This window comes from Pteropus alecto, unplaced genomic scaffold (genome assembly GCF_000325575.1).
Source record: "Pteropus alecto unplaced genomic scaffold, ASM32557v1 scaffold23, whole genome shotgun sequence".
NCBI classification, from domain to species: domain Eukaryota; kingdom Metazoa; phylum Chordata; class Mammalia; order Chiroptera; family Pteropodidae; genus Pteropus; species Pteropus alecto.
The window spans coordinates 2,188,656-2,214,283 of record NW_006435837.1 but is presented as its reverse complement, the minus strand read 5'-3'; the positions used below and the strand labels follow the sequence as shown (position 1 = coordinate 2,214,283).

Genomic DNA, 25,628 nt, shown 5'->3' with positions numbered 1-25,628 from the left:
GTATAGTTTGAAAATCAAATGAGAGTCTTTTAAATATTTATGGAGAAAATCATGCTGTATTTCATCTTACCACTTTTGAATTAAGTTTTTAGAATTTTATTAACAGACTTTGACTTTTTCAAACCTAGCAATCAATCCAAACTCTTTCTAATAATGCCAGAAGCATTTTTGAATTCTTAATTAAAATGCCAATTTTTATGCTTCAATGAAGCAAAAATAGTCTTTAGGTAGTATTTTTTTGTTAATGATTGTTTCCCTAGAAGTGCTTATATTTTACATCTTTTTTAAAAAATAGTTTTATTGTGACCTAATTTGCATTCTATAAAATTCACTCATTTTAAGTGTACAGTTTAATGAGTTTTAGTAAATTTAGATACAGCTATTCAGCCATCTCTACAATCCAGGTTAGAAAACTTCCATTAAGATAGATTTTTTAAAAGTTGGTCCTATTTACAACTAAAGAGGTTAATTATTTTTTAACTAGGAACATAGGTTAATTGATTACATATTTTTTCTAATTAACTTTATTTGAATTCTTAATGTCTTTTGTTTTAGTAATACATATGTATAAATAATAGTAATATATATAAATATACTGAGTTTTAGAATATAAATAAACAGATTAGTATAAAGGCAGCCTATAATAATTAGACTGTGGTGTATAGAATCATTTAGAAAAGAGTATGTTAAAGCCACTGGAAAAAGAAAGGGTAATTTAATAAATGGTACTGTGGTACTTGGTTAAGCCTTTAGAAAACAAATGATAGAACACTGATCACTAAAGTCATTTTAGGTATATCATTTACTTACATGGAAAACATAAATTCACAAGAAACTACAGAAAATATAGACAAAAAATGGTTTCCAGATTTAGACTTACTAAGTATTTAAAAATAGGAAATAACGTATAAAGAAATACACTATTTGACTTTGATTACATAAAATTGAAAAATGTGACAAAGTATAAGAAATGGCAAAATGGAAAAAAATACTTGCAACAAACAGATATGAGAAGCAGAAAAGTTAATGTGTATTATGTAAATATTACATTTAAATTAAAAACAAAAAATGCCAAAATGCAATAGATGAGCATATAAATAGACAATTCAGAAAAGATGAAACAGGAATTGCTGATAAGATGTATATACCAAACAACAGAGCTTCCAAGTACATGAAACAAAAACTAGCAGAAAAGAATAGACAAATCCATAATAATAGTTGGATACTTCATCTCCACTTTCTCAAAAAATGATAAAACTACTAGACCGAAAGTCAGTAGTTTGGTGGAAGAGCCGAACACCACCACCAAACAAGATATAATTGACATTTTTAGAGCACTTTATCCAACAACAGCAGAGTACAAATTCTTTTCAAGTGCCCATGGAACATTCACCAAGATAGACTTGCATCATCTAACAATCTTCAATAAATTTAAAAGATTTGAGATCAAAGTGTGTTCTTTAACCATAGTAGAATCAAACTAGAAATCAGATAATACATTTCTAAATAATCCATAGATAAAAGAGGAAGTCTCAATTGAAATAAAAAAAAATACATTGAACAGCATGAAAATAAAATAAACCATATTTTTTGTGGCACGTAGCTTAAAGCAGTGCTGAAAAGGAGATGTATAGCACCAAATGCTTAGGTAGAAGAGAAGGATCTCAAATATATTATCTAAGCTCCCATCTCAAGAAAATAGAAAATTATTTGCTAATTAACTGGCATAAAGTTTCAGTTAAGATGAATACCATCTAGAGATCTGCTGTAGTACAGTGTAACTATAGTTAACAGTACTGTCTTGTACACTTAAAATTATGTTAAGAGGGTAGATCTCATGTTAAATATCCTTAACAATAAGATAAAATTTTAAAAAATAGAAAAATAAGAACAAAATAGGCCCAAAGCAAGCAGAAAGGAGCAAGAAATAATAATAAAAGAGCAGAAATCAATGAAACTGAAAACTGCACAATAGAGAAATCAATCAAAATTAAAAGGATAATAAAGGAACACTACAAATAACTTCATGCATAAATTTGACAGCTTAGATGAAATAAACAAATTCCTTGAAAAACACAAACTACCAAAACTTACCCAAGATAAAATAGATACTCTGAATAATGTTATAACTATTAAAGGAATTGGATTGTACTTAGAATCCCTTCACAGGTGAGGATAAAAAGTTTCCAGGCCCAGATAATTTCACTGGTGAATTCTACTATATATTTAAAGAAGAAATAACACCAATTTTATGCAGTCTATTCCAGAAAATTGTAAAACTTCCTATCTCATTTTATGAGACAGTCATTATCCTGATGCCAATCTTCAACAAAGACAGTACAGAAAAAGAAAACTATAGACCAATATCTCATGAATTTACATGTTAAAACCCTCCACAAAATATTGGCAAATCATATTCAACTATATATAAATAGAATTATACACCATGACTAAGTGAGATTTTTTTTCCAGATATGCAAGTCTGCTTCAACACTTGAAAATAAGTCAATGTATTCCACCACATCAATGGGCTAAAGAATAAATAGTGTATGGTCTTCTCAGTTAATATAAAAAAGGCATTGGTAGAATCCTACATCCAATCATAAAAATTCTCAGCAAAATAGGAATGAAGTGGCAATACCTCAACTTTTTTAAAAGCATATATAAAAAGAGACAGCTAACCTTATACTTCATTGTGGAAGACTGAATGCTTTCCTCCTAAGATTGGGAATACGGCAAGGCTGTCCATAACTATTAGAATGACCAAAGTAAAAAATATATAAGTGAAAAATCAGTTTCAAAAAAATATAACCAATGAAAGGCCTTTCTCTTATATGGATGCATGTGATAGTGGGAAGTGCTTGAGTTGTAGAGTTTTCTAGAAGAGAGACAAATTCAGTTTCTAGCTAGGAGACAGTTCTATATAAGCATTTCCAGTAAATTGCCTAACGAAATTAATAGAGATGCAAAGCACTAAGATTCCAGTAATTTGACTAAATTTCACCTCCATATCTTTATATTTGTGATTTTGTTTTCTTTTCCTTCAGCTGTGCCTCTCATATCATAAGTTTGACCCCATAAAAAAACAAACAAACAACAAAAAAAAACTTTTGGCATTCACAAACAAGAGAGAGGAAAAGGAGTAATGGAAAGCCACTTTGAATTTATTTGGTGGCAAAACACTTGCTAGGAAAGACTGCTGCTATCTGTCTATGACAATCTTGAAAATATAGACTTTATACCAATATATGTATATGTGTATATATTATATATTATTTAGATACCAACTTGGTCTTTAAAGGATGTGAAGTGACCTTCACATAATCGGTGAAGTTGAATCTAGGTAAGTTCATCAAAGCAATATATCAGTGTTTAACTGTATGTGGAGTGGGCTCTGGAGTCATACTTCCTAGATTTGAATACCAGCTTCAGTACTTACTAGTTGTCACTTAACATTTCCATAACTCAGGTCTGTCATCTGTAAAATAGAAATAATAATTGTACCAATCCCATTAGTTGTGAAAATTATTCAGTACATGTAAAGCATTTAGAATAGTAACTGGCACATAGTAAGTCTTCAGTCAGTTTTAGTTATCATTATCACTAGCTCTTAATTGTGAATATTTCAGGAAGATACTGTACTCAAAATCTTCACTTCATTTGAAAGTTAACTAAAATGTTATCTGCCTAATGTATGCTGTTTTTGTCAATTTGTTTTAGATGTAGTGAAGAGACCTTGTAAGAAGTACCAAAGAACTTCTAAGTATTAAGAACTAAAAAAAAGAGAGAGAAATTTAATGGAAAGCAAACATAATGTTTCTTGAATTTAATTCTCTTCCAAGCATTTCCCTCATTTTTTTCCCTTAAATATGCCCTGAATGTTTTTATCACTATATAAAATTCAAAACAATTTATTTCATATTATTCCAAATCTTATTTTAAGCTATTGTATTTTGGAAGCTTTTAAAAGCTGTTCCTATTAATCGCAGTTTTTCTTTTTCCTTTATAGGTCACCATTTGCTGCTGTCACAGACTATTCAGTCACAAGGAACAATGTCATACAGCTCTGCTTGGAATTGACAACTATCGTGCAACAGGTATTAGCAGACAGACTTCCTTTCTGTTAATTTATTAGCTATTTCAGGTTCTATCAATGAGAATTACTTCTATTTACCAAGAGTTTATAAGATACTGGTTTGGGAGTTTCTCATTCAAAGATAAATGGTTCTAGAGAAACCACATATGTAATTATTCATTAGAAAATTATTCGGGTAATTATTATATAATACCAGTAAACAATTCTATCATAAATTATATAATTATTCATATAATCCCAGTAAATAAGGATTTTATTTACCAGAAGATGTAAAATTAAACCGAACCTCTAGAGGCATCATTATAGTAAGTTTGTAAGCCTTTTGGTCTCACACTTTTAGAGTGGGGTTGACTATATTGCCTTTTACAAAATTAAATTGCCCCATTTGGATCACAGTCTGAGACTTCTGCTCTAAGACACTATTAGTTCCTTATCAGTACAACTATTAGTTTCATTTATACTGGTAAACATACAAACAAAAATATAGGTTGACAGCCTTTAACATTGATCCACTTACATGACCACATATGTTTACTTTGAATATTATCTAAGTCAGGGATCCCCAAATCAAATGCCTTCAGGAGTGCAGCACCTAATATAAAAATGTTTATATCAAGCCTGGCATAAGATATGGAGAAAAGGTAAAGTGGTGAATTGGCTAGTACGTATCCTGCAAAATTTTATTTAAACCTAATAAAATATATCTGAGATGTCTGAGGCCTGCAGTCAGTACTCTGTATAAGACTATTGTCAGCCTGTTGCTGCTCTCCCAGAGCGCCATTATTTGTTAGCCTATCCAATGGTGCAGAAATAGGGAAAAGACAGGATGAAATATGATGATGCAAAAGATTATTGGGGAAATTGATGATTTAATTTATCCTCGTACTTTCTGTCCTTTATTGAGTTTCTTATATTGCCTGTATTTTCTCAAAAAAAAGCAATTTTATTAATATAGATTTAAATGTTTCAGCATATTTTCTGTTGTATATATTAATATTAGATATGTGCTCAGAGCAATCTATATACAAACATTCATAATAATACAATAATTATTAACACATATCTGCTACATGACAAGATCTGTGATAACTATTATGTGTATTATTTAAGCTTTTCATTTATACATGAGACCCAAGACAATTGAAATACCATGGAATTAAATGTGAGAATTAAAAGTTTATTTTTCAACTTTTCATACGTGAAAAACCCATACTTATTGTCAGTTCTATGAGAATACAATCTATCTCATGTCAAACTTCCAAAATAACTTCATTTCCAAGTTGTCGTTATGACAGAAAGTGGGTATTTTTTACTTCTTCTGTCTCCTCCAAACATCTGGATCTGGATGGCCACTTTGAAGTTTACTTTTGAGTAATTGGCCAACTCTTTGTTACCTTGTAAACCAAAACTGAAACTCTAAATGGTAACGATGATAAGTTTTCTTAAAATCTTGAAGGAGAGTACTCAGGTGTATTCATTTTCACTTAATTCATACATGCCTAATGTTTTCCCATAACAAAAGGGGATAAACAAAGTGATTTTGGAGGAAAAGTTACCTTTCTTTTAACTTTTACGTATAGAGTGAGGTCAGAAATGGAGTTTTCTATGTTTAGAACTCACAGGTTCCAGAGCATACCTTCATCACTCTGACCTTCAGATGTTACATTGAGAAGAATGGCTGAAATGATTTTCAATAAATTAAGATTTCCTGTAGAGAAATGTGCAGTAGTGGGAGTATAGTTTGTGTCAGATATGACTAACCCACCCGTTCCGCTATTTTAAGAACCTTCCATCTAAGTAGCAAGTGATTCAGTTTTTGTTTGTTTCCAGAATATATGAACACCTGCTATTGACAACTACTTCATAGAAAACATATGCCATTCTGATATTGCCCTCAGAGGTTTGTTCATGCTCTCAACAGGACCTTTTAATAGCTGTGCTATTTGGCTCAGTATTCTCTTTTAGGAATCTGACTTCAAGGCATGATGGGTATAAGTTTTGCTATTTACATGTCAGGAAACATTAGGTAGAATAGAGAGAGATGCTTTTACAGTTTGAATTTTTAAGTATATTCCATTTTGATCAAACATACAATTACTGAAATTACTCCAAATTGAAATACTCCACATATACTCAGGACCTTCTGTATCCGCCACCTACTGTATAGTCTGTTTTGAAGATGACTTGCCCTTCCTAGAACATTTTGTTCTAACATTACCTATTTTTGTTTTTTAAAAGTTTAGTAGCTCCAAATATTTATCACAGTTCTTTCTATTTCCCTCTCATTTTCCCATCACATGTCCTGTTGCACGTGTCACCTTTAAGGTGCTTCTGAACAAAAACCTCTATATGTGGGTGTTCTTGGTTCTTGCCTTGCCCACCCCATCTCAACTTGTACCTGACTTGGTATCTTAATTCATCTACTTTAACTAGGTCTTTTCTGTTGCACCTTCAATGAAATATTCATTGAAGTTTCTCTTAATAAAGTACATCTTCATGATATCCTGACTTAATCTACTTATAAATATAAATTCCATCACATTCAGACTAGTCATCCCAAAGCCTAGCTCCAATTTTGTCTCCTTCATCAGTTTTCCAATAATTTCCAAATTAATTACAGACACCTCTATTTGGAATTCAAATGGCTCCAAGTATGGTCCTAACTTAATTTCAGTCTTATCTTTCAGTATTCCCATGTATCTTAATTGTACTCTAGTTCAGGTCAATGACTTATTGTTGGTAAAATAAATCTTACATTTTCAACTTTTTATGATGTGAGGCCACCTCAGAACATGACCCATATATCTTTTTAACTCTTCCTGTTAAAATTATGTCCCATCCTTTAAGGGCTCTAGGAAATGCCACCTCGTTCATAAAACTTTTATTATTTCTCACAACTGTTTATACCTTCCCCCTATGGACCATTTGTATTTAATGTAGTTATTGATATGATTGGGATTAAATACATCACCTTGCACTTTGTCTTCTGTTTACTATATGTTCTTTGTTCTTTGCTCCTTTTTTCTGTATACTTTTGCATTATTTTTTTATGATTTCATTTTTTCCGCTTTGCTGAAATATTAGTTATAATTCTTTGTTCTGTAGGCAGAGGTAGGACTCCTTAAACTCACTTTAGCATTTTACATCTCATCTATGACTGTTATAGTCAGCTGTAAATAATAATTATCTGACTTCCATTAGATTATGAACTCCTTGAAGACAAGAAAAATGTCTTGCTCGTTTTCATATATAGTAGGTTCTCATTACATATTTGTTAAAATAAATTGACCTGAGCTCCAATTATCCCCTGTGGTTAGGACATGTTTGTTTGTACTCTTCTAAGAAAAATCTGGAATTAAATGCTTGAATTGTTACTCATTTTTATTTCATCTCCTGTGTAAACACTGCAGTTCTAGCTCTGCTATTCATGTAAGAACCCCAGAGATATCCATTACTATACATCTCTTTATTCATTACTTAAAATAAGAGTATTGAACTCTACCTAGCAAGGCTTTCAATTAAAATGTAAGGTGAGATAGATTCCCAGACAGGGAAAAGCTTAAGGAATTCATCACCAACAAGACAGTATTACAAGTAACGTTAAAGAGACTTGTGTAAAAAAATGGGGGGGGGAATACAAATAATAAAATGGCAGTAACTATGTATCTATCAATAATCATTTTAAACATAAATGGATTAAATGCTCCAATCAAGAGACATAAGGTAGCCGAATACAAAGGAAAACAAGACTCATATATATGCTGTCTACAAGAGACCCACTTCAGATCAAATGCCACTCACAGACTGAAAGTAAAAGGATGGAGAAAGATAGTTCATACAAATGGAAATGAAAACAAGCCAGGGTAGTGATACTTATATCAGATAAAATAGACTTTAAAACAAAGGCTATAATAAGAGACAAAGAAGAGCATTACATAATGAAAAAGAGATCAATAAATCAAGAGGAAATAATCCTAGTAAACATATATGCACCCAACATAAGAGGACTACATACATAAAGCAATTATTGACTGACATAAAAAGAGAAATCAACAGTAATATACTCATAGTAGGAGACTTTAACAACCCATTGGCACCAGTGGACAGATCTTCCAGACAAAATAAACAAGGAAACAATGGGCATAAAAGACACACTAGACCAGATGGATTTCATAGATATTTTCAGAGCATTTCATCACAAAGCAGCAAAGGCCTAAAAGACACATTAGACCAGATGGATTTAATAGACATTTTCAGAGCATTTTACCTCAAAGCAGCAAAATATACATTTTTCTCAAGTGCACATGGTATATTTTCCAGGAGAGACCACATGTTAGGACACAAAACAAGTCTCAATAAATTTAAGAAAACTGAAATCATGCTAACCGTCTTCTCGATCACAATAGTATGAAACTGGAAATCAACTACAAGAAAAAAACTGGAAAATCACAAACACATGGAGGCTAAATAACATGCTACTGAACAATGAATGAGTTATCAATGAGATCAAGGAAGAAATCAAAAGACACCTAGAAACAAATGAAAATGCAAACATAATGACTCAAAATCTATGGGACACAGTGAAAGCAGTCCTAAGAGGAAAATTCATAGCAATACAGGCCTACCTCAGAAAAGCTCAAATAAACAATCTAACCTTACAATTGAAAGAACTAGAAAAAGAACAGCAAACAAAGCCCCAGGTGAATAGAAGGAAGGAAACAATAAGGATCAGGGTGGAAATAAATGACATAGAGTCTAGAAAAACAATACAATAGATTAATGAAACCAAGAGCTGGTTCTTTGAAAGGATAAACAAAATTGACAGATACTTAACCAGATTCATCAAGGAAAAAAGAGAGCGGACTCAAATAAATAAAATCAGAAATTAAAAAGAAGAAATAACTGCAGACTCCACAGAAATACAAAGGATCATAAGAAAATACTACAAGCAATTATACACCAACAAATTGAACAATCTGGAAGACATGGATACATTCCAAGAAACATACAATCTCCCAAGACTGAGTCAAGAAGAAACGAAAATTCTGAACGTACCGATTACCACCAGTGAAATCAGATCAGTCATCAAAAAACTCTCACCCCCCCCAAAAAAACAAAAGTCCTGGACCAGATGGCTTCATAGGTGAATTTTACCAAACATTCAAAGAAGAATTAACACTTATTCTTCTCAGACTGTTCCAAACAATTCAAGAAGAGAGAAGGCTCCCTAACTCCTTTTATGAGGCCACCATTACCTTGTTTCCAAAACTAGACAAAGACATTACAAAAACAAACTATAGGCTGATATCTTTTATGAGCATTGATGCAGAAATCCTCAACCAAATATTACCAAACCAAATTCAGTAATACATTAGAAATGTCATACACCATGATCAAGTTATATTTATTCCTGGGATGAAAGGTTGGTGCAATATCCGCAAATCAATATGATACACCACATTAACTAATTGAAAGATAAAAACCATATGATCATATCAATGGATGCAGAAAAAGCATTCAACAAAATTCAGCATCCATTTATGATAAAAACTCTCAGTGAAATGAGAATAAAGGGAACATGCCTCAACATAATAAAGGTCATATATGACAGACCTACAGCTAACATCTTAATGGGGCAAGGTTAAAAGCATTTTCCTTAAGCTCAGGAACAAGACAAGGATGCCCACTTTCACCACTTCTATTCGACATCCTATTGGAAGTCCTAAGAATAGCAATCAGACAAGAAAGAAAAATAAAAGGTATCCGAATTGGAAAGGAAAAAGTAAAACTCTAGTTATTTGCAGATGACATAATATTATATAGAGAGAACCCTAAAGATTCCACCAAAAACTATTAGAACTGATCAATGAATTTAGTAAAGTAGCAAGATACAAAATTAATATTCAGAAATCAGTGGCATTTTTATACACCAATGATGAACTTTCAGAAAAAGAAATTAAGAAAACAATCCCATTTACAGTTGCAGCAAAAACAATAAAATACCTGGGAATCAAATTAACCAAGGAGGTAAAAGATCTACTTTCAGAAAATTATGTCATTGAAAAAAGATATTGAAGAAGATACAAATAAATGGAAGCATATACCATACTCATAGGTAGGAAGAATCAACATCATTAAAATGACCATACTACTCAAAGTAATCTATAGATTCAATGCAATCTCTATCAAAATACCAATGACATTTTTCAGAGAGCTAGAGCAAATAATCCAAAAATTTATATGGAACCATAAAAGACCCTGAATAGCCATGGCAATCTTGAGAAAGAAGAACAAAGTTGGAGTTTATCACACTACCTGATATCAAACTGGACGACAAGGCTACAGTAATCAAAACAGCATGGTACTGGCATGAAAACAGATACATTGATCAACGGAACAGAATAGAGATCCCAGAAATAAATCCACTCCTGTACACTCACTTAATATATGACAAAGTAGGCAAGAATATACAGTGGGGTAAAGACAGTCTCTTCAACAAATGGTGTTGGGAAAATTGGACAGATACATGCAAAATAAAAAAGAAACTGGACCACCTTCTTATACCGTATAGAAGAATAGATTCAAAATGAATTAAAAACTTAAATGTAAGACTGGAAGCCATAAAACTTCTAGAAGAAAACATGGTCACTAATCTCTCTGATATTGCTACTAGTCATTTCTCTTCAGATATATCCCCTCAGGCAAGGGAAACAAAAGAAAAAATAAACAAATGGGACTATATCAAACTAAAAAGTTTTTGCACAGCAAAGGAAACCATCAATAAAACAAAAAGGCAACCGACTGAATGGGAGAAGGTATTAGCTTTTGATACATTGGATAAGGAGTTAATATTCAAAATATATTAAGAACTCATACAACTCAACAACAAAAACAAAAATTCCAGTTAAGAACTGGGCAGAAGACCTGAATAGAGATTTTTCTAAAGAGGGTGTACAGATGGCCCATAAACAAATGAAAGGATGCTCAATGTCACTAATCATCAGAGAAACGCAAATTAAAACCACAATGAGATATCACCTCACACCTGTCAGAATGGCTATCATCAATAAATCAAAGAACGACAAGTGTTGGCAAGGATGTGGAGAAAAGAGAACCCTCATACACTTAGTGGGATTGCAAATTGGTACAGCCACTATGAAAAATGGTCTGGAGGTTCCTCAAAAATTTTAAATGGATCTACCTTTTCACCCAGCAATTGTACTTTTGGGTATTTACCCAAAGAAACCCAAAACAATAATTTGTAAAAATCTCTGCATTTCGTTGTTCATGGCAGCACAATTTGCAATAGCCAAAATATGGAAGCAACCTAAATGCCCATTAACAGACGACTGTGTAAAGAAGTTATGGTTCATATACACAATGGAATATTACACAGCCATTAAAAAAATGAAATCCTACCATTTGCAATGACATGGATGGACCTAGAGTTTATTAATGCTGAGTGAAATGAGTCAGAGAAAGATAAATACCGTATGATTTCACTGATATGCAGAATCTAAGGAACAAAAAGAACTAATCAAAAACAGACTTACAAATATAGAGGACAATTTGGTGACAACCAGAAGGGAAGGGTTTGGGGGCCTGGGAGAAATGGGTGAAGTTTTAAAGAAGTACAAATTAGTTGATAGATGATCACGGGGATGGGGAGCACAGCATAGGGAATGCAGTTAACAGTAATGTATTGGCAAGGTGTTGAGCCAGAGGAGAGAAAGAGTAATTAGAGTGGTCATTTCATAAACTATATAAATGTCTAACCAATGTACTATATACTTGAAACTAATAATGAAATTTAAAAAAATAAAAGTGTTGATCCTCATATCCACTTTCTAATGCTAGAATGAAAGTGAACAAAACTTATGAAACACCATGCAAATAAAATACTAACAAAACATATCTTTTAGAAGAAATTGAAATATAGGCATGATGTATGAGTGTTTATAAATCATCTCTTAAGTAATCTATTATTTTTCTTCTGTTATATGATATTCTATCTTTGATACCAAGTATTTCTGGAGTCTACAGTCTGTTGCTACCTATCATAGCAATAGGAATGAGGATGATAAAATAACGAAATAAAATATTTAAGTTTTTGTTTCTATATAATGAAAGTATGGGTGATTTTATTTTATTTAGATTCTACTTTTCTGCATTTTCCAAATTTTCTAAAATGAATTTGAGTTATCAGAAAAACAAACAGTGAAATCTCTGTACATTGAAGAAATACTGCTTTATTAAAAGAGCACCACATAGACAAATACTTATTATATTTTAAAATAAATTACATAGTTTACAAACAGTCAGTGTCCATCTAATGATCTCATTCAGCTATTATGTACACATTAATCACTGCATTCACTTGGAACTGTATGCAGTATCTGAAGATGGGAATTAAATTTAAGCTGCCAGTAAAAGAGGCCAATTTGAATAAGCAAAGTGCAGATTAAAAAAATATCTAGGGCATGCATTTATTACCAGGCTTTCAAGAAATCTCATCTGAACAGTTATGATAGTTATGCTTTGAAATATGCTGTACTTCAAATTATTCTTCACTCAACTTTAATTATTTTTATTCCCTTTGCAGCAAGATGAGATGATCAATATCTAAAAATAAACTGTCACAAATAGCCTTTTTTCCCATCTTAACTCAAAGGGGTGGTACTGTGAAGTAAGTGGAAAGTGCTTCTTGATATTGGCTATGTATATTTAAAGTAATGCTAACGCTAGAAGAGAAAGCTAATGTAAATTTTTTTTAACAAGTTCTGTTTGGAGGAATTTAATCTACTGTATCTGTTTTACTTATATCTAGTAATGGGTTTAGATAGTTATATTTGAAATCTTTTTAAAAAAATACCCCCCCAACACTTTCTTCCCCACATAAGATTGGTTATAATAATTCATTTGAACAAAAAAGGGAAACTGGTTTTAAAATCTTAATGGAAAGAATTCTCACAAAGAACTGAAGCTTCATTTAGAACACTGTCAGCAACTGAATCAGAAAAATGAGACACATACCCACGCATTTCTTGTCATCACTGAAATAATTGCCATGATGCCTGCCCTAATGGGTATCAGCTTAACCTAAAATTATTCCTAATGTACCAGTTTTATATTTTGCACTTAAAACACAAAAATGATTAATTAGATTGTCACTAGTTAAAAAATGGGCACAAAAGTATCAGTTTGCAAGGTGACGATTTGGTGGGACTTAGAACATTTGGGGCAATGAAAAGAGAGTGGGATAGAGACTTGAGACTTAGCCCTGTTGCTTCATGATTTATTTCACCATGAACAAACCACGTGATTGCTTGTGCCATCTCTAAACAAATAATTCTATATATCCTTGTGAGAATAAAATTAGGTATATTCAAATGGTTCATAAATGTGAAGTGAAAAACAAAAAGAAAGTAAAAGTAATATGTATAAAATGGACGAGAAATAGACACTTGATAAAAGGAATTAGAATAACAACTTTGCTCTAAATAATAAATGTACACAGATTTTTTCCCCTCGATTTGGCATTAGTTTTTAGCTGCATATACAGTGATATCTGAATTACATGCTGAGAGAAAAATTTCAACATGTGAAACATTTTAAGTCAGATTTCGAAATGTTTAATATAGAGTGAAAACTTTATTTTAAAATTTAAGTTCTGAGAATGTATTTTTACCTAAAACGGTCCCCTCTAAATTGTGAGTATTAAAACATCTTTCTGTTTTCTTATGGGCTTGCTCATTCTTCAACCTTTTAAGACCCATTTTTCCCATGTCTGCGTATCACTGGTTTTCTGAATTATGTTCAAAGCATATTACTTTTCCTTACCATTCCCAGTTGAAAATTGGGTGGGGGGGAAGATCCGTAGTCTTTCACATAAGATTTTTGTAAAATAACTTTCGAGAAGAAATGCAAAGAAAAAAGAAATTCTAGACACCTTTCTTAAAACATCAATCTGTTTTAAGTATGTAATTTTTACCTGCTACATAGTCAACACTTTCCTTCCCCACCCTCTAAAATTTGAATAAATAGCATTTACTGTTAAAAAAATTGAACTGAGAATCATCACCAAGAACAGAAAGTTCATTTAGATGTTGAAGGAGAGTTTTTTAAGGTTCTTGCTTATTATATACATCAGTGTAAAGGTTTGTATGCCACATATTCTATACTCACCTAATGTTTTCTACTTCTAAATTATAAAAGTGATAAAATCTTCTTTATAGAAATATTTAGAATATTGAAAAGAAAAAAACCTTGCTTATAATTCTTCCACCCACCGAAAACCCCTGTTATCATTTCGCCCATTTTTTTCAGTTAGTATTATGCCATAATTTTTTAAAAAAATTTATTGCATAGTTCAAATTATGTTTTTGTCCTTTTAAAAAGTTTACAAAATAATAATCCTCATTAATTTAAAAATATAGAAATCTATAAAGAAAAATAGTTACACTCACCCCAACCTAAGCAGCAGAAACAACTGTGCTCCTGCTTCGGTCTTTCCTACAATAAATGTCCTTAAGTCGTTATTCTGACTTTCTGACAGCTCATTTGTTTGATTTTGTTCCATATTTACCTGTCAGATGTTTTTTATTTCTTTTTAAATCTTTATTCAAGAAAACAGAAAATATTTTTCAAAGATCAATACTGAAAATATATTTTTTGATGGACAACTTCTTTTAAATTACATGTGTGTGCTTTCTGATCACTTTTGTTACCTTTACAACATTTTAAATACCAATCAAAAGTAAATTTATGAACTAACTATATTCTAAATATACTTTTTAAAATAAAAATATAAATGAGCATATTGACTATCTAGTGTCTTTAAAAGTATTTCTGCTTGGATTTAATCTAACCTATTTTGTCTTAATCAGAGTATTATTTACTTAAGGTAAATACCTGAGAGAAAATAAGAGCTTTTTTAGGAGTTATTGAATTGTTATTTATGGTTTAAATTCTTAGAGTAAATATCTATAAATACTAAAAAATAAAAACTAAAAAAAGATGTCAGAATTTTGTAATAATAAATAGCCTAGAAGTGATTTTTAACGTTTCATTAAGGATTTATGCAAGCAAATATGGCCCATTAGCTTATTAACAATGGCTATTATATTTTATTACATTTCATTTATATAATAGTACCTTCTTTACCTTCTAATTGACATTTTATGCCATTTACTCTTAAATTCTATGGCAAAATAGTTGTAGTGGGTGGGCTTTGATATAAAGTAGGTCCAACTTCTTCATCCTGGCTCTGCTTTTGACAAACTGCATAAACGTACACAATTTACTTCATATCTCTGATACTCTGTCTTTATCTGTAAAAGTTGATCACTACCTTGTTGGGTAATTGCGGGGTTGCTGTGAATATTGGAAAATGATCTAGCCAATAATATGGTATTTAGTGGGTGCATAATCAATGGCAAACTTAATTATATAGCAAAAGTGCCTTTGAAAACTCTAAACTCAGCTAGTTTTTACTCCACCAAAGAAATTAAAGGAGTGATGCTCTGCTTTTGTTAATGAGTGGCAATGAAGAATGAGGAAGTTGATGATCATCTGCTGCAGCACTTGGAAAAACAAAATATGCCAAAGAGGATGGAACAGCATTATGAACAGAATGCATTTGGACATAATTGTTCTTCAGAGAAAAAGTTATTTTCCTTTATGGCCAAATTGTAATATGTTTGATTCACATGGGAAAACTTTGAAGTCATATTTAGATTTAATCAACCAGAATAGAAATGATGACTTAAAGGGACCTGCTGAGTTTAATGGAGATGGGAGATCCTTTCTTCATGCAAAGCATGAGCAAGCTCATACTGAAATCCAGTTCCACGAAAGCAGTAAACTCTTCAGGACCAAGCCACAATTCCTTCAACTTCACCAAACACACAAAATATAGAAAGCCCATGAATGTACTGAGTGTGGGAAACCTTCCTCAAGAAGTCGCAGCTCATGGAATGTAAGAGAATTCATACAGGAAAGAAACCCTATAGATATAGCATATGTGGGAAGACCTTCTTCAAGAAGTGTAAGCTCACTGACTGAACATCAAGAAATTCACAATGGAGAGAAACCCCATGCGTGCAGTGGGTGTGGGGTTTCACACCCTCAGGAAATTTCAGCTTACTGAACATCAAGAGACTCATGCAGGAAATAAACCCCATGTGTGCAGTATATGTGGGAAAACATTCTCCAGAAAGTTTAAGCTAACTAAACGCCAGAGAACTTATACAAGAAGGAAACTTTATAAATGCACTGAATGTGGCAAAGCCTTCTGCAGGAAGGCAGAGCTCATTACACATCAGAGAAACAAAAGAGGAGAAAACCACGTGGATGCAGTGAGTGTCAGAAAGGTTTCCCCAGAAAGTCACAGCTCATTCTACATCAGGAAACTCATATAGGAGAGAAACCTTATATATGCATGAATGTGGAAAAGGGCAATCTTATTATACATCAACCAACTCACAATGGAGAGAAACCCTATGGCTGCACTGAAGGTGGTAAGGCCTTCAGCCAGAAAGCTTTCCTCATAGCATATCAGTGATTTCCTATAGGAAACACTCCCTTTGTGCGTACTGAAAATCCTATTCGCAGAAATCAGGACTCGTTAAACATCAGAAAATTCACACAGAGAGAAACCCCACACATGCAGTGTCTACAAAGATAATGCTCATTGTCCATCAAAGAACACACACAGAAGAGAAACCCTATGGATGCAACACATGTGGGAAAGCTTTCTCCCTTGTGTCATGTCTTGTGAAACCTAACTGGATACATGAGAGAGAAACATGTAGATTCAGTGAAGGTGAAATATTTTTCCACAAAGGGACACAGCTTATTAGATACTATTGAACTCCTGCAGAGAGAAAGCCCTGTTAATGCAGTGACTGTGCTAATGCCTTCTGTGATCTCTCAGACATCATTAAACATCAGTGGGCTCCTAGCAAATAGGAATGTAGTCATTGTGGGACAGCTAATTGCCAGATGTGCACCCTCAGCAGATAGAGAGTTCATACAGGAGAGAAACCTTATGAATGCACTGAATGTAGTTATACCTTCAGTGGTCATTACATCTTATTTTGTGTCACAGAGAACACATAGGAAAAGACTGGTATTTTAATTTGGAAAAACCCTGAACAATAATGTCTAGCTGATTATATGGTTATGTGTCAACAGAAAGCCTATGAATGCAGAGGCTAAGAAAGTCGGTTTTTGGAAGATAGACCCTGTCTATCACCAGCGATCACCATAGATCATCAGTGAGCTCATAGTAGGTAGAAGTATGATAGTGGAAAAGTCCCTGCCCTCAACAGGTATTAGTATATACTGGGGAGAAACTGTTGGAAGGCAGTAAATGTGACATAGTTTTCAGTGGTACATTCTGCTTCATCTGTTAGCAGATAAAATCATATAGAAATAAAATATTGTAAACACACTAAATGTGGGATACCTTTAACAAAATATTAAAGTTCTTGTGAATCAAAAAAAAATCAAGTGGTATTTAAATACTTGTTGTTCTTATTTATGGGTATAAATTATACTAGAGTAGGCAGAATATATATTCTGTAGTTCACATAGTAAGAATTAAAACATATAAAAGCCCAGCCAGGATAGCCTCTCATTTATCTGAAATGTGGCTTTAAATACTACTTTTTTGTATATTCTCAGGGTTAGTGTTTAAGCCTTACTGAATCAGACATTCTAGGTGACCTGAAAATTTGACTGGAGCTCTTGGGATTGAAACTGGGGCATTTCAGACCAAAAACCAGGACAAGCTTTATATGTAATTTTTAAACAACATGAATTATATTATTTAGCATACCTATTGAAGGCAATATGAAAGGTGATTCTGTTTTTTTTTTACTTTATATTTAAACAATATATGTGTAGTTCAGTATGATTATACTTACTCCTTTAAGTTTTCTTTAGCCGTTTCAGTTCATAGAAGAAGTAAAACCAGTACCTTTAAAGTTTTCTATATAATCCTAATATAGTGAATCAGAAGTTAGGTATAGAACTATTAAGCATAGTATCCAGATAACTTGAGGAATTTTTTCTGAAGACAAATATAAAACTAAAAGAATTTACAAAACTGAGCTTATGTTATATGTGTATGCCTATACCACTTCAAAGGCCTAGAATATAGCATTATAATTAAATAGTTATAAACATGCGCAGAAATTCTCATTCTTGGTTTAAAAAATGATTATTGGTAGCTAACAATTATATAAAGGCTCAGAATGAAAAGGTAAATGAGAGTAATGAAATCACATGCTAAGACTTTAGGAAAGCACTATTTAGAACATTGAGACATAATAATTTATTATTTTTCCAGTTTTCTGTCACTGACTTGGCTTGTGAATAAAATCTTAAAATTTTACTGTATATTATATGAAAATTCTGAAATATATTTTTTTATTAAAATTATTGGAGTGACATTGGTTCGTTTTCATAGGTTTATTCATTTACAAATTTAGACTATATTGCATGTTATCTGAGCATCCTGCCAAAACAGTTTTAAAGATGTAGATAGTATCATCATTAATAATAAAGAAGAACTAGATGTGTGGCATACTATGCAGAACTAATTAAGTTCTTTAACCAGCAAACGGCAGGATACTCAGACATCTGTTTTGTTTTTTTTCCAGTGTATTACATTTCTTAGTTTGTGTAATATTTTATATACAAAGGAATGTTTGCCATATATGTTATGAATCATGGTAATAAATACTCATCAATCTGCCATCTAATTTAATAACTAAAACATTACCAATGTGGTTTTATCTACAGTTGTGCTCTTCTCCCATTTCATCACCTTGCTTCTTCACAGGACGTTTATTATTTCATTTTTCTTAAAATAGTTTCATTTACTTTTCTAACCATCTCATTTAATTATGCTTATCTTTGAGCTTTGTATAAATAGTATCACTCTGCATGTTACTTTTTTCACTTGATATTGTATTTCTGAATTATTCATTAGTGTTCAGTCACTGTATTTCATTCAATTTTACTTCATATAATACTTGGTTGTGTGTATATACTTCTACATGTTTATCCATTCTCCTGACCATGAACATTTGGATACCTACAATTAAGTATATACATGGGAAGATGATTATTGGATTATACAGCGTGCACATGCTTATCCTTACAATTGTACTACATCTTGTTCTCAAAGTTTTATTGCTTATTTATGTAATGTACTTTTATTGTTTTCCTACTCTCTGAATTGCTGTATTTTTGTCATACAGTCTTACTATACCATTCACCTTTCAAGAAGTTTTTAAATTTTTTCTCACGAACACCCAAAAAAGATAGAACTTTTGCTATTATTGTTATATTATGTATATGGAAACATGTAGAAAGATGGGTAAGGTAGGTGATTCTTAACTCTTGTAGGTGATAAAATAAACTTCAGAAGAGAGTCCCTGATATGCTACCATTTATAATGTACCGTGATGATTCTTTCTAAAGAATCCAGCCAAAAGTAAAACCAATCTATTTAAGAAAAGATTTGCTGTGAGAGACTTGGTGAAAGCAGGTATCTGCTTCATGCACCTCTGTGCCTGGCAAATAAATGTTTGTTGAATGAATGAAAGGATTGATTTTCCCCTTAAAATTCAACCCAACAAAAGGTTACAAGATTTTAAATTTAGCTGCTGTAACTCACTCTGATGCTGATGAAGACTTAAAAGAGGAGTGAACAGAAAATACTGATTTTTCAAAGTTGATGAAATAACACTATGATTATTACAAATATAAAATTACTCCTTTAAACTGTAAGGCTGCTTCTTCCCATTCCTTCTCTTATTCTTGAAACTCCAGTGAGATGAGCTGGGGGGAAACAATACTGACAGCACCAGTCTCCACTATGAAACAGGTAAATGAGCTGGTGAATTAGGAAGGAGAGTAGAAAGAAATTACTGTGGAGAGGACCAGAAGCTTAGAGTAGAGGGGGTTTTGGAGCTAGAAAAGTTTCCTGCTACTGTTCAATCTGCTTCCCTCCCTCCCCAAATAAATCCATGTATGCATTTTTGAGTATCACTTAGAATGCTACTTTGTAGCTTAAAAATTCCAGAAGGAAAGGTAGTTGGGGGGCTGGGAGAAAGAGATGTAGGGTTAAAGAAGTACAGATTGGTAGTTGATAGATGGTCATGGGGATGGGGAGCGCAGCATAAGAAATGCAGTCAGCAGTAAGGCAATGGCCAGAGGAGAGAAAGAGCAATCAAGGGGATCGCTTCATAAACTATATAAATGTCTAACCAATGTACTGTGTACTTGAAACTAGTAATTAAATTTTTTTAAATTCAAATTTTGAACTGATATCAATTTGGAATCCTGATCCATAAAGAACTTTAGAATATGATGCTGTTGGACTATGCAATACCAGAGTAGGAGTTATAAAAGTACCTAAGGGGGAAAAAATTAAAAGGTTCAATTAGGTGTCTTTATTGGTTCTTGTTCTGTAAATATTTTCTTGTGTATGTTGTTTCCATTTAAGTGTTTTTTAACACTTTTTGAAATGTCTACCCTAGTGTTATTCAGCAATTATTAATACCATAAGTATTCATTTCCTTTTTAATGTCTTGTTTTTTCACAGCCCTTCTCACGCCACTAAATATCTCACTAGGCTTCTTGTTTCTTCCCATTTAAACTATTTACACAAATTTTCTCCTGCCCTGTCTTCCCAAAAGGATTCTGAACTGCCTTGTAGAATGGAAAATATATTCTGCTCTAGGCTAGTCTATTCATCTTTGTAACTCCTCCCTCAAACCATATCATCTGGAAAACCCTATTCCTTATGATATTTGAAAATTATTAGCAATAAAAAGGGCTATATAATGTTTAATAAGCAGAAATAATAGTATTACATTTTGAGGTTGACAAATTGCTTTTACAACATATTATCAGATTTGTTCCTTACAGTAATTAGGTGAAGTAGATAGACCAGATGTCATCTCAGTTTTGTAAATGAGTAAATGGAAAGTGACATAATCAGTAAGTGGCATTGGCCAGGACCTAGATCCAGATGCTTTAATGTGGTTCATAATACTTTCTGCTCATTGCTCCTCAATTTTAGCTTTACCTTAAAATCAAGTAAAGAGCTTTTTTTAAAAAACTCTGATATCCGCTCCTCTATCCAAGACTATTAAATTAGATTCTCTGCAGTGGAGCTTGGCATCAGTGTTTTTAAATGCTTGTTTCTAGTATGGAACCAAAGTTGATAATCATCGCACTGTCCTCATAATTTACTGGTTTAGTATGAGATGAGTATGAGTTGGGAAGAAAATGTATGTGATCAAGAACAGTGTTTCACAAAGAATGGTCCACGGATTATGATTCATCTAGGGAAGCTTGTTAAAAATGCATTTTTTTCCATACTTCACCATACGCTGAATGATTGAGAACTGTGGATCAGGAAGCTCAACTATTTATAGGTGATATCAGTCCAGAGCTCTCACATTTATAAAGGAAGCTAGTTAAAGTTTTGAATTTACAACCATAGTTATCAGTTGTTCATAGTACATTTGTGCCACAAATGCATATCCAAAAGGATTAGACTTGTTCTTTGAAATATCAGGTATAAATTATTAACAAAAATGGTCATTGTGCATTTGTAATAAGTGAAGAACCAGTGCTGGAAACTAATATGATGTCAATAGACAGGCAGGAAGTAGAGTTAGTAAAACAAGAAGAAATGATCAGAATTAAGAATTGATAATAATATTTTAGCATATACTATGAATCACATTATGATTAAATGGATTACATCAAGTCATTACAAAAATCTATGACATAGATTTTTTTACCTACATTAAATGACAAACCAAAAAATATATAGAGCTACTAGTTATAGGCACTGATTTTCTAAGGTATTTTGCCTCTGCTGACAGAGTAGTTTTTAATAACTCAAGCCCCTTGCGGTTGGGTCAATATGACTACCAACATCATATAGGTAATTCAGATAAAATTAGGCCCTAACAAAGGTGAAATAATGGCTTGAAATTGTAATTAACAGAGGCAGATTGAAGAACTGATTAGAATAAAGTAATTAGGACAAGTGAGCATGAATTAGATTTATAAAACAAGGCAAAAAATTATAAATACAAGATGGGAAAAAACTAGATTTGCATCAAGGTAACAGAATGCAATCCGAGATTAATTGTGAATTACAATATGTCAGGAATGACATTGCACTTCTGAAAAATAGCACTCATATTTCCTGAAATGAAGAGAAACAACATGTTAAATTCATGGAATAGTTATTGCATTGAAACTCTCCATTGATTAGGTCTTCATTTGCTTGTGTGTTCTATTTTGCCCCCTTGTATTTGATGGAGGATCGTATCAGTCAAGGTAAGTTAGATTGTGCTGCAGTAACAAATAACCTGAAAATATTAGTGGCTTGTAATAACACTCATGTCCAGTGCTCATACTCCATGTCCATCCTGGGTTACTATATCTCCACATCCTCTTCACTTCAAAGCCCTGAGCAACACTTACAGAAAACTGCTGGTCATCATGGCAGAGTGAAAGAGAGCATAGTGAACTATGAACTGGTTCTTAAAGTTTCTGCATGGAAATAATACATGGCATTTCTTCTGCTCACATTTCATTGGACAAAGTAAGTCACACATCCATGGCTGACTTCAGTGACTCAAGGAAATTTACTTTTACCTAAAAAGATGGAAGTGTATATTTAGAAATCATAATACAAATCTGCCACAGAAATGAATTTGTGTAGAATTTTAGTATAGCATTATACTAGAATTTTAAGGACAATGGTGTTATCTGAATATAAGAAGAAGCAATAAAATTAAATTATGTGGGAAAATTTTAAATATAAAAAAAAGAGCTTGCTAAAGGTTAAGTTTGAAGAATTTCTTCTCTCAATGTTGTGTTTGTATGCATGTGTGTGTCTCTTTGTATTTTGAGTATAATCTATTGGAATATGGGTGGTAGGTTTGGTGGGAGGGAGAAGACTACTTGAATTTTTTCAAAGCATAAAATTCTGTCTTATAAGCACTCAGTGTTACCATTTATAACCCCTAAGTGGATACAGATTTTGTGTAATATCTCTTTTAAATGTATATCAAATTAGGCCTACATTTACACTAGTACTGTTACGTGGACAATTTAGTATTTATTAGGATTTAAATAATATTACCAGTGATCTAAAAATATGTATTTAGTGCCTGGATCTAAATGGTACTTTTCAAATGTTGCACACAGTTACTAAAAAGAAATGGTTCTATTTTGTCCAAGAAAATGCAACCTAAATAGATAAAAAAGGCAAAGATATATGGGCTGAGGAATTTTTAATACTTAGAATTTGATTCAAATACACCATAACTTCCATTTATTTTCTGGCAGCCAAGTAGGTGATTTTGGATTGAAGAATTAATGTTTAATTTATATTTTTATTTATAATGGGGAATGGTATTTATCTTCGCTTGAACTCTTAATTGAACATGTCACATTGGAAAAATTGTCTCCAATTACTTAGACCCTATAGATTTTCTTTTCCTTGTTATATATTAGATGGTCATTATAGTAAGTAACTTGAACATCTGGAAGCTAGAGAGGCTTTTTATTATAAAGAAATGTTAGCTTCATTGTATGAATATAAAATTCTTGATATCTTTTACATAATATGAATCTTCATGCAGAGGAAGGCCCAATTATTTTTTTGTTGAAAATATCTGCTGAGATCATGCAGATTAAATTTAAATATAAACTCACACTTAAAATGATTTTAAAACTGTGAAATTCAGTTTATTTTTGTACAAAATAGGAGTGTGAAGAAACTAAATGTACTGTACTAGTTTATTCAGCAATTAGAAATTTTGCTTAAAAAATCATGGCTTTAAAAGTTTTATTTTTATACCTAATCTGTAAAACCAATATAAAATGTTTGTTATGGAATGTAAACATAGAGAATGGAATAAAATAATCGTAATTGATAAACTCAGATTATCTATTTCTAGGGTATACAGAGTACCTTGAGAAATTGAAGAGACAGTGCAGTTGAACATATAATTTTCTCTTTCAAAATATTGACAATATAATAGGAGATACTAAGACTAACAAATAGATAACTGATGGAAGCATAAAATATGTACAGTAAGTATATACCAAATGGGTCATTCAAAATCATTTAGGTCTTGGCTCAAGACATGCAGAATAAACAAACTTAGTTCATGATGGGGATTAGCTAACTGCCTCTTTAGGTCGTCAAAACAAAGCTATTATAGTTACAGGGATCACAGCCTCACTCTAATGAGTTTTCTGGTCATTTGTACCTTGACATTTTTATGTTTTGTCTCTTTTGACAGTTCAATCTTGAAAAGCTACAGTGGTTTTTTGATATGTTAGAGAGCCATTTGGATGCTGAAAAAACAATCAGCCTCACTTCTGCCTGCACCCCCAAGTCTCTACATGCTAAAAGATTAGTTTCTACACCCATTTAACTATTGGGACATAAATCTTTCATTGTTAAGTGAAAGATTAGAGCCAAATGGGTGCTTCATTTTAGATGGCTCCCTGGGGGAGAACTGGAGTAGAATTTCAAAAGGAATATGATGTAACGTGAGGAAGAATATGGCTATGTTCACTGACACAGACTAGAGGCCACTAAGGTCATGCTCACTCACATTCTCTTCCCATTCTTTATTTCTCATTTTATGTTATAACTTGTTACTGTATTTAACCTAATGAAAATCTTAGCCCATTCTTTTAAAAATTGGTCATTTAAAAATTTTGATAGATACCATTCTTCATGGACCTTCCTCTTCTGATTCTCAAAAGAGTGACAGGGCCACTAACAAGTTTGTTGTCATTGAGCCAGTCAAAATGGTGAAGTGGTTCCCAAGGAAGTATTTATGGGCTGATTCTACCTCTACCTTGTTTGCCAAGGACATTTATGTATCTGAATTTGGAGTTACACAGTGACATTTTCATTTCACATTCAAGAAGAATGCCGCTGCCTGTCTATTCACCATGAACATTCTTCTTTGCACTCGGGACACTCAATCAGCTTTTGGTCTTTGACAAATATAAATTTAGTTTGGACTGTTATCTTCCATCTATTGCAAATGTTTTATCCCTGCCACTGCTTTCTCTATGCACACAAAGCTATGTGGTGGGTACTTTGAGTTCCTTTTCATGGCTCTTTTCCATTTGTTGTCCTTCCAGAGAGAATTGGTTTCATTGTATTGCACTGCTACTGTAGATGTCATAATATACTAGAATCTGCTCTTTGCTGAGTAAAAAAAAAAAAACATCTGGTTAATAACTGGGAACTAATCCTGTTCATTTTCTTCCCAGACATTGCTTTTAATGTTATTTGTTTGAAATTCTTGTTAAATAGCTTCCCATTTTGGTTAGACTATAGTATATTCTCTAAACCTCTGGTGCTAACATAGTAACTACTAGCTGCATGTGACAACTGAAATGTAAATTTAAATTAATTAAAATTAAGTAAAATTACAAATTCTGATCTTCATTTGCAATA

General features: G+C 32.4%; 1 protein-coding gene across 6 annotated transcripts in view; it reads left to right on the top strand.

The window, feature by feature from the left end:
• The window catches only part of CNKSR2 (connector enhancer of kinase suppressor of Ras 2), a 265,996-nt gene that overhangs the window by 80,042 nt on the left and 160,326 nt on the right, over positions 1-25,628 (top strand). For all 6 annotated transcript variants that reach the window (XM_006911616.2, XM_006911617.2, XM_025046618.1 and 3 more), the window contains exon 4: positions 4,010-4,097. In XM_006911616.2, the coding sequence (XP_006911678.1) occupies positions 4,010-4,097 (88 nt within the window). The remainder of the gene's footprint in view (positions 1-4,009; positions 4,098-25,628) is intronic.